The sequence below is a fragment of the Odocoileus virginianus genome, unplaced genomic scaffold (assembly GCF_023699985.2).
Source record: "Odocoileus virginianus isolate 20LAN1187 ecotype Illinois unplaced genomic scaffold, Ovbor_1.2 Unplaced_Contig_8, whole genome shotgun sequence".
Taxonomy (NCBI): domain Eukaryota; kingdom Metazoa; phylum Chordata; class Mammalia; order Artiodactyla; family Cervidae; genus Odocoileus; species Odocoileus virginianus.
In genome coordinates, this window is record NW_027224325.1 from 863,948 (window position 1) to 879,242 (window position 15,295).

Below are 15,295 nucleotides of genomic sequence, written 5' to 3' on the forward strand. Positions count from 1 at the left end.
GAAGGATGTGTTGGGAAACTGGTAAGGACGTGGTCACTGCCCCTCCTCCTCGCCCAAACCGCAGACGCCATGGCAGCCGGAAAGTCAGAGCGCTGCAGGCCAAGATCACAGTTGAGCAACCTGGCCCTGGGCCATGCTAGAGATGGGAGCGGGCTTCAGCACGGGGGCGGCGCAGAGTCCACTTCAGAAGGGAAACAGTTCTTACTGAACACACATGTATATTCAGGGCTCTAGTTCCCACGTTTGACTGCAGTGTGACTAAAATCCATTTTCTGCTTCAAAACCTCAGAGAATTGGAATTAGAAACTCTGCCCCTGGGCCCTAGTCCCATGGCCACAGGCACAGTGCCATTTGGGGTTCTGGGAAGGCTGGTGTGGACGATGGTGGGTGTGGAGGGAGGCCTTTTGCCCAGCCTCACTAAGTGGTGGATACTCTGCCTCCCCAGGCGCCTCCTGATGAAGTCTGTAACTAGAGAAGCCCCTCTGCCTCAGCCTGGGAGCCCAGCCAAGGTCCTAATGTGGCTTAAGGAGTGGATATGTGGCAGAGGAGAAAATGGACGATCATGGGGAGAAATCTGATCCAAGGGCTACCCCAAACACACACAGGCGAGGAGCAGTGGATTTTCCTTTTAATGCAAAAGTCTGCAGTACAGAATGAGTCCCATTCTCTAGGGCACTGAAGAGAAAGGGAGAGAGGGCAGAGCTAAAAGTCTCCTCCTCACCCTCTCTCCCCTGACTCCCACTGAGGCCAGAAATATTCTGTTGCCTGATCATTGGGGTTGCCCCCATATATTTAAGGGTCAGAGCTCTGAAACTGGGTCATCTTTCACTGGCTTGTAATTTGTTTACATGGGGCAGCAGAAGAGTGAACATTTGGGGCTTTCTCTCTTTTAGCTCGGAAAGGATTCCTTAAGATCTGGAGTCCCACGTGAAATGCATGGGGCCAGGAGAATTTAGCTTCCATGGATTAAAAACACGAGATTTGAATCACAGCTTGCCCACATCTGGAGAATGAGGAGCAGGAAATTTAGTCAGGATATAAATGTATGGAGGTGAAAGAGATTCAAAAAAAACAAGACCAGCTCCCTCAAACTTCTTCCTCTTTCTTCCTCATCTCCAGCTTATAGACAATCTGGTAGCCATCATCCCAGGCGTAGAGCTGGCGCTCACGGGGGTTATAGCGCAGGCTGGCATGGGCACCATATCTGCGGGGGAAATAAGGGAGTGCTGCCCTTTCCGGGGTCAGGGTGCCGCTGGCATCAAAGGAGCATTGGATGCGAGCCCGACTGGCAGGGCGGGTATTATAGACGACGTAGAGGGTCCCACAGATGACAAAGGCGGCCTCGGCGTTCTCTCGGGGACATGGGGTATCCCACTGCTGCTCTGTGTCCAGCGTCTGTGGGTCTAACTTGGCCAGACACAAGTGCCTGTCATCCTCCTGGGTGGCATAGACAGCCCAAAGGCCCTCCTCGTCAGCCGCCAGGTCTATGTATGTGTCTGCCGTCAGCCCGTACGGGGGGATCAAACCCTCTGCTGGGAACACTGAACTGTCCACCACTGTCCGGTTTGCCAGGTGGAACTTGATGAGCTGCAAAGTGTTCTGCAGCTCACCGCCCCCTCCAGGTCCTCCGGGGGGCCTCCGGGCATAATACAGAAAGCCACCATATACCAGCTGGCCCGTGCCTACCCAGGGGAAGGGCACCCGGACCCGGGAAGCCTTCCGGGCAGCCATGGCAAGGGTGAAGTCACGCAGTCTTGGGAAGACAAAGGCTGTGTCGTTCTGGGTCCCATCTAACACGTAGATCTTCTCTGCTGGGCCCAGTGGATCCTTTGTCCATAGACCGGCTGGGCCACCGAACCGCTTCAGGATCTTCATTGATCTCACCTGAGAGATCGTGTAGCCACAGTCTCGTGGGAAAGGAGAAAATCACAGGACAAGGAAATACAGGCAAGAGTTAGATGCTCACTGCAGGAACCTTGCTGGGTGGGCAGTTTAGACAAGAGCGGGCCTTTGCCCAGTGGATGCCTCTACTCTATGGAAGACTGGGAGAAAGGGCATCAGAGGCCTGGGTCCCCAGAAACTTTCCTTAATGAACCTGATATTACAGAGATTTCCGTAAAAGAGACTCCAGAAAATAGAGCCAGATAGACTGGGATAAGGAGAAAAAAGGGGAAGACTCAAGGAAGAACACGGGGGTCTGTTTCAGACTGCTTACCTGTTATCATATCGTACTTCTCATTTCTTCTGCCCTTGCCTTTGGTCCCAGGGCCTCCGGTCACCTTCTCATCAACCTCTACACAGGGTAGGGCTGGGTTCTGGGTTTCCAGATAGTCCACCTCCCGCTCCAGACGGTCTACTCTCCCGGAGATGGTGTCGGCTTCGGTTCTGAGCGCCTCCCGCTCCTTCTCAGCCACCTCCAGCAGCGGCAGCATCTTGTTCTTGAAGTCCCGCAGCTCAGCAGCATGCCGACTACTCTGGTCCTGGCACTGGGCCAGCCGTTCCTGAAGGGATGGGGCAGCAGGAGGGAGGGCTGCAGGGTCACAACTCCCAGGCAGGAAGAGGCCCCAGCAGGGAGTCAGGAATGGAAAAAGGCACAAACTCAGGCAGGCATCAGCATTCCCCGCAATCCCCAAAGGAAATAAAATGTTCAAGATGCTAAATGTGCAAAGAGCCAGGCTAAGACCCATGCACGTCCCTATCCTGACTTTGCATCCTCTGGCCTACTGTCTGTGAGCAGTGCCACTGAATCATCTGAGCCTCTAGGGCAGTCTAAGTACAAGAAGGTGAGAAGGGATCTCTGCTCCATTATGCTATCCCCCTCTTAGGAACTAGGATGCTACAGGCTCCAAGCCATTAAATAGGCAGAAAGTTGCAGATTCTCTGAGAACTTCCAACTTTTAATAGAACCATCAGCTCCTCTTGAGATGGATAAATCCTTGCAATTCTAGCTCTCACTTCCACTCTGTCCCCTTATCCCATTGAATCCCAGAGGTGAAACACAGAGGTCTATTTGCTTTGGAACTGCACTACGAATGTGGGCTTCCCTGGTGGCTCAGTGGTAAAGAATCCGCCTGCAATGCAGGAGATGCAGGAGACTTGGGTTCAATCCTTGGGTCGGGAAGATCCCCTGGAGGAGGAAATGGCAACCCATTCCAGTATTCTTGCCTGGAGAATCCCATGGACAGAGGAGCCTGGAGGGCTACAGTTCATGGGGTCTCAAGAGTCGGCCAAGTCTGAGCACACATGCACTGCACTCTGTGGATGTGGGGAAAGAGGAAGATTTGCAATTCTGAGAATCCTCTTATTAAAAGATGGAGTTTTCTGTAGGTACTTACAGAGCCTAATTTGTCATCCATCCCCAGGTCTCTGACAAACTGGGTGAATCAACTTAGAAGATACGGAATCCTTCCGGGCTGGGCCAGAAGAGTCACTTACCTCTAAGGCAGCCAATCGGCGTTCCATGTATTCCACAAGGTGGTGCTGCTGTCCTTGAAGGGGTGCCAACCATGCCAAAAGGAACAATATGAGGAGTGGAGTGCGGGGCCCCATGGCAGTGGCAGAGTGGGGCCAGAGTGTGTAGTCGGCCTCTTCCACTCAAGCCGGCGGGTTAGCTCTGGAGGCGGGGTGGGGGCGGTGCCTCCTCTCCTTCTCCATCCCTGGTCTCTCTCACTACTCTGGAATGCTTTCACAGTCTCTTTAAGGCCCTCCTCCTTTCCGCCAGGATTGATCAAACACAGATGGCCCTATTGCAGAGCAGCCAGAAGCTTTAACCACTTCCCGCCTAGGCTGCAGGCTCCCCGGGAGAGGAGGAGGGGACTGGAAACTCTAGGGCAAAGGCCTTCTGGGCAGTCATCCAGGAAAGGGAGCTAGAAGGGGGAGGCGGAAACCCCAGAGAAAACTCAGCAAACTATTTCTGCTTTAGAATGCTTCCGATGCTGACTTCAGAAACATTCTTCATTTATCCTTTCCTTTCCCAGCAATAACAGCACGGATTGTTTTCTGCCTTTGGTGGAAGCTGGAAGCAGGGAGATGAGGTCTGAGGAGAAGAGGTGGGAAAAAAGGCCATAGTGCTCACGTCTGCAGGACCTTCCTCTACGGCTCACTGGCGCCACCTTGTGCCAAGCACCTGCTGTCATCTCAGAATTAATAGGAAAACCAAGGCTTAGACTTCATCTCCAGTGGAAAATTTTCTACAAGGCAAGCCAAGTAGGCTGAATTTACAAGGGCTTTCATGATTAAAATGCACCTTTCCCCACAGACTATCCAATTACTTAAGGAGCCTCTCTTTGATTTAGACTAAGAAAGACAATGTAACTGAGATTAAAACGAAAGAAAAAAACTCAAAACAGGTCATTGAGAAATTTGTAAATTAATTCTTGATTATCTGGAAGAGAGTCTGACAGCAGTCATTCTATATAGTCTTCCTTTGCCTGAAAGCTCCTAGAATGTTATCTTACCAAAACTAGGGAGTGTTCAGTGAGTTCACACTACTTTTACACTCATTTAGGGGGGAAAAATCTGAAAAATTTATGTTTGTAGTCTAAATTAAAATAAATGTACTCTGACTTCCCTACTAATGGGAGAGAACAGACTATTGATAATTTCTCTTGGTTATGGCTCCAAAGGGCGTTTCTGTTTTCTCATTTCTATATTCCAACTATGACTGCAGGAGCCCCAAATGAATTAATGGCCACTGTAAGATAGACTTGTCTTGAAACACATACGTCTAAAGAAGTCAAATGAACATAGCATGTATTCAGAGACCCTCAGTGATGAAATCAGGAGAAATTTAATTCATTTTAATCATGAGAAATCTGATCAGAAATTCTCCTCTAAAAAAAAAACTAGTCTTCTAACAGGGCAGCTTGAAAGGAGGGGAAAATAGCATCATCTTGTGGTTATTCTTATTTTCATTTTGGTACTTTAGATGTTTGGTGGAACATGGTAGGAAGCAATTAATGAGTGTCAGAAGTTTCTGCCTTTTCCAAAGGGCTAGATCCAGATGCTCTTAAGTTAGGGCCCCGGACACTCCATTCTGGGGAAGTGTCCCCTACCAGGCCCTAGTCAGTTCAGATGTGGAGATTTGTATGAAGAAGTAACTTGTCTCTAACATTCTACCAGTCTTCAGATGCAACGTATTCAGCCACTCCAAAGATGCCATTGTTGATCCTCTTTGCACCCTTGTAACACAAGTCAAAACCAGTCACATGAATCAGAAAATTTACCCATTTTATTGATGCATTGCAATTGCTCTACATTTTACCATATTATGTAGAAAATACTGAAAATACAAGCTACTTTGTAAAACCAAAGACAAACATTGAATCCAAAGATAAACTATGTTTTACACAATGGACCCTTTTCCCGTAGTTAGTATTAAATTTTAAATATCTATTTTTTTGTTAAAATGATTATTTTACATACTCCCTAAGTACATCTGCATTACAAACATAGCTCAGTAATTCTCAGAAACTGTTTCTAGAGGCTTGTTGTAAAAGAAGCGCACAACCAGAAAAGGGAGAAAGCAAAAAAAGTTTAAATCGCACACAATAACTAGCATATCAATACATTTAATAAAGTTGGAATTCCATTGCAATATCAAGGATTCAAAGCAGAAATACTAACGTTACATATAATGTACATAAAATGTACTGCTACATGTAGTGAGATTATTTTTCAAGCTGAATCAAAACCACACATTATATAAAGTTTAGCAACAAACAACCATGTAGACATGCTGCACCATCCATCAGTTTAAAAAAAAATTGAAATAGGAAGCAGGCTTGGGTCATTCCTGTCACTGAGAGGCAATTTCATTTCCTATCCTAAAACAAACCATCCTAACCAGTGGGTTTCTGCGTAATAATGCTGAATAAAACACACATTACTGCACTTGCCTGGCTAAGGGCAGTCAAGCTAGCCCCTCCAGTGGAGGACGATGGATGGCCAGAACTGTTTAAATGGTGTTCTCATTCCTGGGACTGGGGTTTTAGCTGAGCACTGACCAACTCTGGAGTGATCAAGTGTCCTGATGAGCCTAGAGTGGCTGCACCTTCCCACTTTCTCTCTCACCCCTGAAGTGGGGAAGTTGGAAATACAAGTTCTGAGAGGACTTAAAGCCTTAAGCCGGTCTGAGGTCAGGCCTCTGTGACCGGGGCCAGCTGCTCACTTTATTACGGGGCTTCCCTCATCCTGTCAGGGCCAGCAATATTAAGCCCCAGAGACAGAATCTAAGCCACATTGAGCACATACGCATTCAGCAGACACAGATGCATTTCATCTTGGTAAATCCGAAACGCCAATTTGCAAAATTAAGACTGAAGATCTCTAAAATTCTTAAAGCCACACACTGCTAGTAAGGTGACTATGGTAACAATATAAGCTCTGGGTGGTATTGTCTTCTCCCCATGAAGACTCCTATCTTAAGTGGTATCCACTTACTGGACTGAAGGTGGGGGGTAGGGGGTGCAGGAGTGGAGTGTTTTGTGTCCCCCCCCCGCCGCATCTCATTTCTTACAAAAACAACAAAACTTATCCCTTGTAGAGGAAAGATAAGGAACAAAAAAAGTTTCCATAGATCTGCCTTTGAGCTATAAAATGAGAATGTGTTTGGCAAAAAGAGACATAAAGATCACCCACGCTGACACAGAAAACTGTATAATACTCGTGACAGAAACTGTACAAACTGCTTGGGTATCTTGACCAATACAGTGCTGAAAACAGAACTCAATATAATGATGAAAAGAAAGTAGAAAAACACCAACATGTTCCTGGTAGGCTGTTCTGACTATCTGCCCCATCCTGAAAGCCCTTCCTCCTTCCAATGAAGAAATTCCAAATACCTTGACAGCTCCTCGGTGTTCAACCTGGTTCAGAGCTTGCTGACCAGGTCCCATGAAATCTCCCATCTCCATCCTGCACCTCCTTGACACCATCTCTACAAAGAACCAGTCCTAGACGTATCCCTCAAATCTATAACCTTCAGTTCAGATGGAACACACCCACATCTTAGGGTTAGCCTTCTTCCCCCAAATCTTTTACGGGCAGGAACTTTGCCATCCCCAGTACCCTCTTCTTGACCCAGATCCGTGCAGGAGCTGAGAGTACAAGGACAATTTCACAGTTTGAAGGGCCCCAAGAATACAGAAGTTGTTAAAAAGAAACCTCAGAAGCCCAATGACTCAACAGGCTTTGGTTCCTTCTTAATATTCTTCACCGGTTAAGAAACCTTTCTGCGAGTTCCCTGTCACCAGCGGCATCACAAAACTCCTCCTCATAGTATTGGGGACATGGTAAGCAATACAACAGGCTCTTTGGTATAAACACATCTGTTACATGTTTTTTTTCAACAAGCAAATATTTTACTAGGAATGTCGACTATTCGCAGGAAGGACTGCCACATGGGAAAAGGAAAAAATAAATCATCTAAAAGTGATTGCACTTACTTAAAAAAAGGGGGGGGGATGCACATTTAATATTGACTCGACTCCTCACCTGCTTCCTAAATTCTCACAGAAGCAAGGTAGCAACGCACAGTGAGAGAGCCACATGGGGAAAATGCTTCTGTGAGAACTCAGCTGAGAATCCAAAACAGAAAGGGGTAGAGGTGGTGGTAAAAAAGAGAAGTTCCTGTTTTTATTTTCCAATGTCGGCAGGGAAACTGAGAACAATGCATATACACAACACAGCTACTAATCCTGTTCTGATAAATCCCGGTGAACAGCTTTGGGTCCACGGGGGCTTGCTGGTCCGTCCTAAGGCAAGCTCACTGTAAACTCTATGAACCACTACATTATCATATAAGGCACTACAATAAGGGAAGGAGGAGAAAAGGAAGGAAGAGACACACACTGAACAACTCCTCACCAGACACACCTGTGCAAAACAATTCCAAGGGTCTCCTCTCCTTGCAGGCAATGCCCCTGCTCACTCAGCACTACAGTAATATGCTCTATTATAATCGCAATTAGTTCACATACATTCCAACAAGTATCAGTTCATTTTGGTTTAAATACAATGGAGACATCAATTTCATCTCCGGGGTAACACTGGAGGATCAGATACACACTAAATACACAATTCAAGTGTAATCACTACACATTTGATTACAAATAACATTTTGGGTTAGCAGGAAAAATTGCTTGTTATAGTCTTCTAGTCAGTATGTACATATTTAATTATGCAAAATATTAAAACACCACCATTACAAAACTTCTAAAATATTTTTAAATTCAGTAATAAATTTTTAAAATATTTTTTGCAATTCCTACATGCACTTATATAAGTCTTAGTAAGAGAGCATTCAATTTGCTGCTGGCATACAAAGAAAGCTACTTTTAAGTATAAAAGCTATACACAACGTTCTTATCTGATTTCAGATCCTTTAGCTTTCTCCCCAAATAAATCACATAGAACAAAGGGAGAGATGAGGCAAAGAGAGAAAGAGGTGTATTATTGAAAATTCATACTAATCTTCAGGCAAAGCTCATCAATGCCAGTATCACATAATACAAAGAGAGTTTGCATATAAGAAAACAACCATCACCATACAATAATAACCACCTTATTGGCTTTTCCAAGAATAAAATTTAAGCTGAATCAGAGAAAGACTTTTTTAAAATAATTTAAAAAGAATGCACAGGGCTTCATTTAAAAAGAACACCCAGTGCTTTGTGGTAGGTATGGATTCTCTCACACTAAGTTACCAGCAAATGGTGAGCTGCCTTTTTAACACTACTTTATAATAAACACAGGAGCAACTGAGAGAATCCCAATAGTAACACAGAGTAGTATGTAACCAGTTTTGCAAAAATAAAAATTTCCCACTAAATATAACATGACATGAAAACAATACTAAAACACTGTAAGCTTAAATGTCCCATTAGCAAAGGTAAAATTCCAAGGAGAAATGCAAGACAGTAAAATACAGATTTGTGCAAGCTGCTCTTAAGAGAAGCAATTAAGTCTTGGTTTTTAAACAAGCAGAAAGTAATGGTTTTCCTTTCCTTACTTGTTACCAGATTTCGAGTCCTCCTATCAGCATTTTTCCTCTGACCAGGAATTACAATAAAATAAAGTTAAATAAAGAGATACTTCACTTGTTTTTAAAAGCATTTATAGAAATCAAGTCAGAGAAGGAAAATATTTTTCAAAGGTAACTTCAGAATGATCACTCTTCCTTGGTAACTGCAGACAATGGGCATCTGAACTCTTCCAAATACCAAAAATGCTGTCACAAAAATAAAGAATTAAAAAACAGGGCAGACTTTGGGAGACTACAACAATGCAGTCAATACTGAGACAGGTTCCCCAGAGAAAAGCCTTCTGCTTCAGTGGGCCCCTGTGGAGCAAGTTGCTGGCTAAGGAGTTTCAGGAGAGGGTAAGGGAGGGGCTCATGACAGCCCATTGAGAACTCGGGCCCTCCCCTCCCTTATGCTCGCCAACTACAAGTAAGAATACTGGCTGATCTTGGTAGGACTCAGTGGGTATCCAGTGTAAATGGCCGAGCCTCGGGAAGACCCAATGTAAGACTGGGTGGCAAACTGGTGTTGGTACTGCGCAGGGGCCACGCTGGCAGAAGTGAGGAGACTGGGCCCAACGCTGACAGGGACCTGGTGCACCAGAGTGCTCGGGTGGGTGGCATAGGCCGCAGCGTGCCTCGAGGAGCCCTGCGGGGAGAAGAGATGAGCAATGGAGGTGGTGGAGCCCAGTGCAGCAGCAGAGGTGGGGGCAGCGTACGTATACAGATGAGGCTGGCTCGGCAGGTGAGCGGGGGCTGGGGCCAGGTGGGGGTGCCCCGTCGAGTGCAGTGGGCTGCCGTGCTGGAAGGCGTAGGGGGCCTGGGAGAGCGGGGCCACAAATGCCTGCTGTCTGCGGGGGGCAGGGTTGCCACTTCTCTCCTGCGAGGTTGGAGCTGACGATGACTGCTGGTTCTGGAAGGAGGGAGAAGGGAGTGAGCAATCTTGAGGTCACTAATGGTCCATTTTGAGAGTTGAGGTTCTAACATAAACTGCCTCTGGGCTGCCAGAGCACAGATCTCCCAGACTGGCAATGCTGTCAGAAGGCAGCCATCCATCCCTCTGCCTCCTGGCAGAACAGATCCTAACCCAGCCCAAACAGCAGCGGTTTGCTCTCCAGTATGACAGAGGAAAGGGGGAAATAAAGAGTTCACAGGGGTTACCCACTCCTACAAGCGAGTAACTGTCAACTCAACTCACCCTATTCTGGCGTCAGTGACTTTGAATCTTCCCTACCCTCTCTTCCTTGCCATTGTTTCTTTTGTTCTCCTCTAAGTTCTTCACATCCCTCTTGAATTGTGGTGCCTAAAACACATGCACTAACTCGAACGTACATCTGCACTTGCATGTGCCCTCTCTTACACACACACGTGCACACAAACCCACAGTTACACCCTCACAGTTACACTTTCTCACTGCTAACAGCTTTCATACAAGCACCAGAATTTTAGCTGAGGAAAAAGTGAACACAAATAGAGTAGGGACCCTCCCCACCCATCAGAAGATCAGATGTGGGGAAAAGAGCCCCAAACCCCAGACTCGAGCAACATGTAAGACTAGAACCAGTAGATTAAGTGTATAGACAGCTTTTCACTGTCCCTTGCTTCAAGTAAACAGTATGAGGCTCAAGTTATTTATGACCCAGGAGATGAAAGAAGAGAATATGGTCTCAATGCCGGTGATGATGCAGAACTAGGCATGGACTAAAGTATCCTTGGTGCTTTCTAAATTCCAGACATTTCTCTAATCATCCAGGACAGACTCGGGAGGCCTGATGGAAAACCTGGATCGTATACCCTGAACACATTCACAGAGGGAATAAAGAGACACAACACATGCAGATACAATGCGGGCCATGGAACACCAAGCTGTTTGTGCTTCATTTGGCTTTATTCAGCAATCCAGCCAGAAGCAGGTTTCTCCAGAAAGCAACAATAGGGGGGGTCCCAAACAGAAAGCAGCAGCCCCTAGCGCTTACCTGGCTAAGGTTGAGTGGCTGCGCTGCACTAGTCCCCCCGCGTTGAGCTCGGTACCCTGTGGGGGTGATACAGCATCCAGACGACTGCCCACTCACTGAAGCCACTGGCTTGGTCTTACTGCTCAGGAGACCTAAAAAAAGGGTCAGTCAGGCCTTAGTTATGAGCAGACATGGGCTTAGTATCACTGAGCTAAACCTCACATGGCATCATATTAATCAGTCCATGTCTGTATGAGGTTTGCAAGAGTTAAGGTTTCATGTGTATCTTATTTCCTCAATTACATTTACACCAGAGGAACAAAAACTATATTATCCCTTTTTGTCTTCCTATAGAGCTCCAAGAGGGTCTTCAGAAGGGTCACTTCAGTAAATATTATCTGATCGCCAGTAATGTGTTAAGGTGCTATTAGAAATATAACACAAGTAAGAACAGACCCTGCTCCCAAGAAGCATAGGGTTTTATGTATGAAGGAATTAAACAAGAACAGAAATGATAATGTGAAGCTGAGTAAGATACTGGTAATACTGCAGAACATTAAGGTGTCAAAGGGGTTTAAAGGAAGATAAGATTGTATCTTGTTGGGCATTCACTGTCTTGAAATTCTAAGAAACTACAGCTGAAACTACAGCATGATCAGTTTTCAAAATTTTGCCTCCTTCTGTGGCCTCATGAGGAAAACTGGAGCACATATTCAGTGACTGGTGGAGCATCCTGTTTTCTCTGGACCCAGTACAGGACAGAGCCCCCAGTAATGCTGCTCAGGGGTTCCCCAGTGGCTTGGTGGTAAAGAATATGCCTGCCAATGCAGGAGTCCTGGGTTTGATCCCCGGGTCATTAAGAACCCTTGGAGGAGGAAATGGCAACCCACTCCAGTATCCTTGCCTGGAGAATTTCATGGACAGAGGAGCCTGGTGCTATAGTCCATAGGGTTGCAGAGTTGGACATGACTGAAGCAACTTAGCACAGCTTGGCAGGAGGAAGTTTTGCCCTGCCTGCAGTAGACAGTTACTTCTGAGGAGCAGAACCACATGTCACCCTCAAACTAGAACCCTGCTTATGTCTCTGGTAGTATTATAATTCACAGTAAAATATTAAGTTATAAAAGTATGGAAGGGATGGCTATAATGATGCCAAAAATTCACAGGCCTCTCTATAAAGAGAGTATAAAGTTGCCACTGAAAAAGAGCTGCCTAGACAAGGACTATGTTTTCTGGGCCCCCTTGCTTCTAGGTGGGGCCATGTGATGAGTTTTCACTATTTCCGGGGCTAAAGAGGTTACTACTGTGTGCGCCCCCTCCATACTTCCTTTCCCTTCTGACCAGATACTGAGGATTCCAAGGCTCTAATCCCTGACTTACTGCAGGCCTACCAACCAGAACACTGGGAACTCATGTGAATAAGGAGAAAATTTCTATCATGTTAAGCCAGGAAAACTGGGGTTTGTTATTACAGTTTGCATTTCATTACCCAATAACTAAACCAGGAAGCCTAACCCCAGCATAACAGAACAAAAAAAGATGGAGGTAATTTGGTTGATAATACAAGCCACAAAAGCATCACTGCTATGCCACTGGGTAAGAAAAGATCTAAAGTACCTATTGCTTTCCAAAAAAGCTTTTGTAATCATTTTTAATATTATCAGGATTCAATATTATCCCATTTCTGGACTATCAAATTTGAATCACCTGTAGGAAAAAAAAAACTGCCTGCTAATTCTCTACACCACCCAACAGATGTCTTATCTACCTTCTTCCATCAACAGTGAGTACATTTCTGAGACCACAAGCTCATTTTTATATTAATCCAAGCAAAATGAACACAGGGAAATAAAAACTGATGGCAAAAAATAATTTCCCATTACAAGGAACTGATTCCTGAATTAGGAAAATTTTAGGGAAATCTGCACCACTAGTCTGTACCACCGGCACAAGCTGTTGCTGCTGTTTCGTTGCTCAGTCGGGTCCGTCTCTTTGCAATCTCATGGACTTCTGTCCCTGGGATTTCCCAGGCAGAATCCTGGAGTGGGTTGCCAGTTCCCTCTCCAGGGGATCTTCCTGACCCAGGGATCGCACAGGGATGTGTGTCCTAAGGATACACACATTAAAGGAGAATTCAATTCCAGCTGTGACAATACTCACCTGAGGCCTGGGTTGCTACAGTGCAGTCACCAAGCTGAGTTTTCAGTGGAGGTACAATGATGGTGCGGGTGCCAGGGCCATCTCCCACGACTCTGCCAGGCCCCTCCGGAAGGGGCCCACTATTGCCCCGGAGAGCACTCAGAGTCTCAGTGGAGTACGGGCTGCTCAAGGAAGAGTCAGAGTCTGGAGAATCATTGACAGTGACGTAGCTGATGACATTAGACCTTGCCTTCAGGCCAGAGCTGAGGAGAAGAAAAATACATGAAAATTCAACCTTCTTATAGCAATGTTTCTTTGCTAGTCTCCAGTCCTCCCATAACAGCAATGATGATAATCATTGTGGCAACAAATTTCTGAATACTTTTTATGCATCAAGCACTATTCTTACACTCTACATGTATCTCACTGAATCCTCACAACACTTCCATGAAGCAGGTACTCGATCCGTGTTTTGCAGAGAAGGAAACTGAGGCAGAGGGAGATTAAGAAACTTGACTGCAGTCATACAAGTGGTACGTGGTGAAGACAGGATTCAGATCCAGGACATTCTGTCCTGGACTCCAAAGTATACACTTTTAACAACTATTCTATGTTGCCTCTTAGCCATTCCTATTCACAGTAATTTCAAGAGTATTCTTCAAACACCACTTTTTTTTCATATCACCCTGCTGGACTATAAGCAGTTCCTTACTGTATCTAACTAAACTTTTCACTATAGGTGTTTTTTAAAAAAGTTTCTTCGTAAACTGATCCCTACCTTACTACTTTTACTTTTTCCTTAAATTTAAATAGGCTTTTTTGCTCCAGTCAAAGCAATCCTGCTGGTTATATAATTTTTGTCATTATTATGTGGAAAATCTACTTTTTTCTTCCCCAAATCAGTTCAATGACCACTCTCAAAATAGTTATCACCTCTTCTATATGCCTAACACCAAAAATCCAATGAAAAGGAACACAGAACCATCAAGGCAACTGACTTTGCTCAGACCAAGAGAGGTGTGTATCACAGTCCTTAAATGTATCCACTCTCTCTTAGTTCACTGCTCAATTAAGGACCTGGATTAAGGTGTTGGGATAAAAGGAAACAACCTGGTACTTAAATTCTTAAGCTGAATGATCATGTAGCAGTGGGCAGGAAAGAAGGCAGCCCTACTTAAAGCTCTACCTCTTCCAAAGAGGTCTGTTCACATAAAAAATTACATGAATTTCAAATAATCTCCTATCTTTCAACTTGTTCCAATCAACTATTGTTTAAATGCTTCTGTTACAGTATCTGTTTTCAGACTGTGAAGTTCCTTAAAAGCAGGGAATCATGTCTGTAGTATATAATGTGCATTCTAAGCCAGAGTAGCCTGAGTAACCATCAAATGTAACTGAACAAATGACTTAACTGATGAACATAAGTAATATTAAAGAAAACCCGACAGTGTTCAGTGATGGAAACTTCAGTGTTCTGGCTCACTCACGAAAGGCCATGCTTCCAAAATTGCCCTTTTTATTAGCCTCCAACTAATAAAAATAAATGGGGGAAAAAAATTGCCCTTTTTGGAAAGGCAATTCCTTTCACAGCTGCTAGTCTGAAGCCAATAGACTAAGACCAAGAGCAGGAGACACAGAGCCAGGGAAACTTTCACCTGTCTTACCTATTGGGCTTATATTTGTTGTCCTCTTCCTCATCAGTGTCACTGCGGATGGTGATGACACTCACAGCAGGGCTGGGAGTATCTGGAATGATGATTGGCTGATGCTGATCCTGAACAGGAACTAGGGAATTATAAGAAGATGTGGTACGGAGGGGGCTGCTCCCAACCAGAGAATAGACTTGAGATGGAAGAACATCCAGAGAGGACCTGCAAGAAAAAGGCATAAGAAAGATCATTCAGGCTTGGTCCCTCGAACTATAATAGGTATCTTTTCCCCAGAACTCTTTGATTTCTTTTTACCAAATCATTAAGCCAATATATTTAACTATAAAAGTTCTAAACTAACTGCTCTAGCCAGGGTTTCCAGGGGCAAGAACACCAAAATTAGAATACAGATTTTATTTCTGTATGCCTTTTTACCCCATGGTTAAATTTCACTGTGTAAAGTGGGCAGAAAAATAAAACATCAGCCAAAATCAGGCTGGATTCAAAGGAGCAGCAGAAAGAAATGATTAGTG

General features: G+C 45.1%; 2 protein-coding genes across 9 annotated transcripts in view; both read right to left on the reverse strand.

Annotated features, from left to right (window-relative positions):
- Positions 1 to 610: 610 nt before the first annotated feature.
- On the reverse strand, positions 611 to 3,776 carry OLFML3 (olfactomedin like 3). Its single transcript, XM_020908231.2, has 3 exons — positions 3,436 to 3,776; positions 2,216 to 2,501; positions 611 to 1,907 (listed from the first exon to the last, which is right to left on the reverse strand). Exons 1-3 carry the CDS (start codon positions 3,547 to 3,549, stop codon positions 1,087 to 1,089), a joined length of 1,221 nt encoding a protein of 406 aa, XP_020763890.2. The 5' UTR covers positions 3,550 to 3,776; the 3' UTR covers positions 611 to 1,086.
- A 1,436-nt stretch (positions 3,777 to 5,212) lies between these two features.
- Positions 5,213 to 15,295, reverse strand: part of HIPK1 (homeodomain interacting protein kinase 1) — a 52,764-nt gene continuing 42,681 nt past the window's right edge. For 6 of the 8 annotated variants that reach the window (XM_020908118.2, XM_020908152.2, XM_070463872.1 and 3 more), the window contains 4 exons: positions 14,778 to 14,984; positions 13,135 to 13,376; positions 10,996 to 11,126; positions 5,213 to 9,932 (listed from right to left, as the gene is read on the reverse strand). In XM_020908118.2, the coding sequence (XP_020763777.1) occupies positions 9,444 to 9,932; positions 10,996 to 11,126; positions 13,135 to 13,376; positions 14,778 to 14,984 (1,069 nt within the window). In that variant the 3' untranslated portion in view covers positions 5,213 to 9,443. Of the gene's footprint in view, positions 9,933 to 10,217; positions 10,323 to 10,995; positions 11,127 to 13,134; positions 13,377 to 14,777; positions 14,985 to 15,295 lie in introns of all 8 variants that reach the window. The other 2 variants (XM_070463873.1, XM_070463874.1) reach the window with 2 other exon arrangements.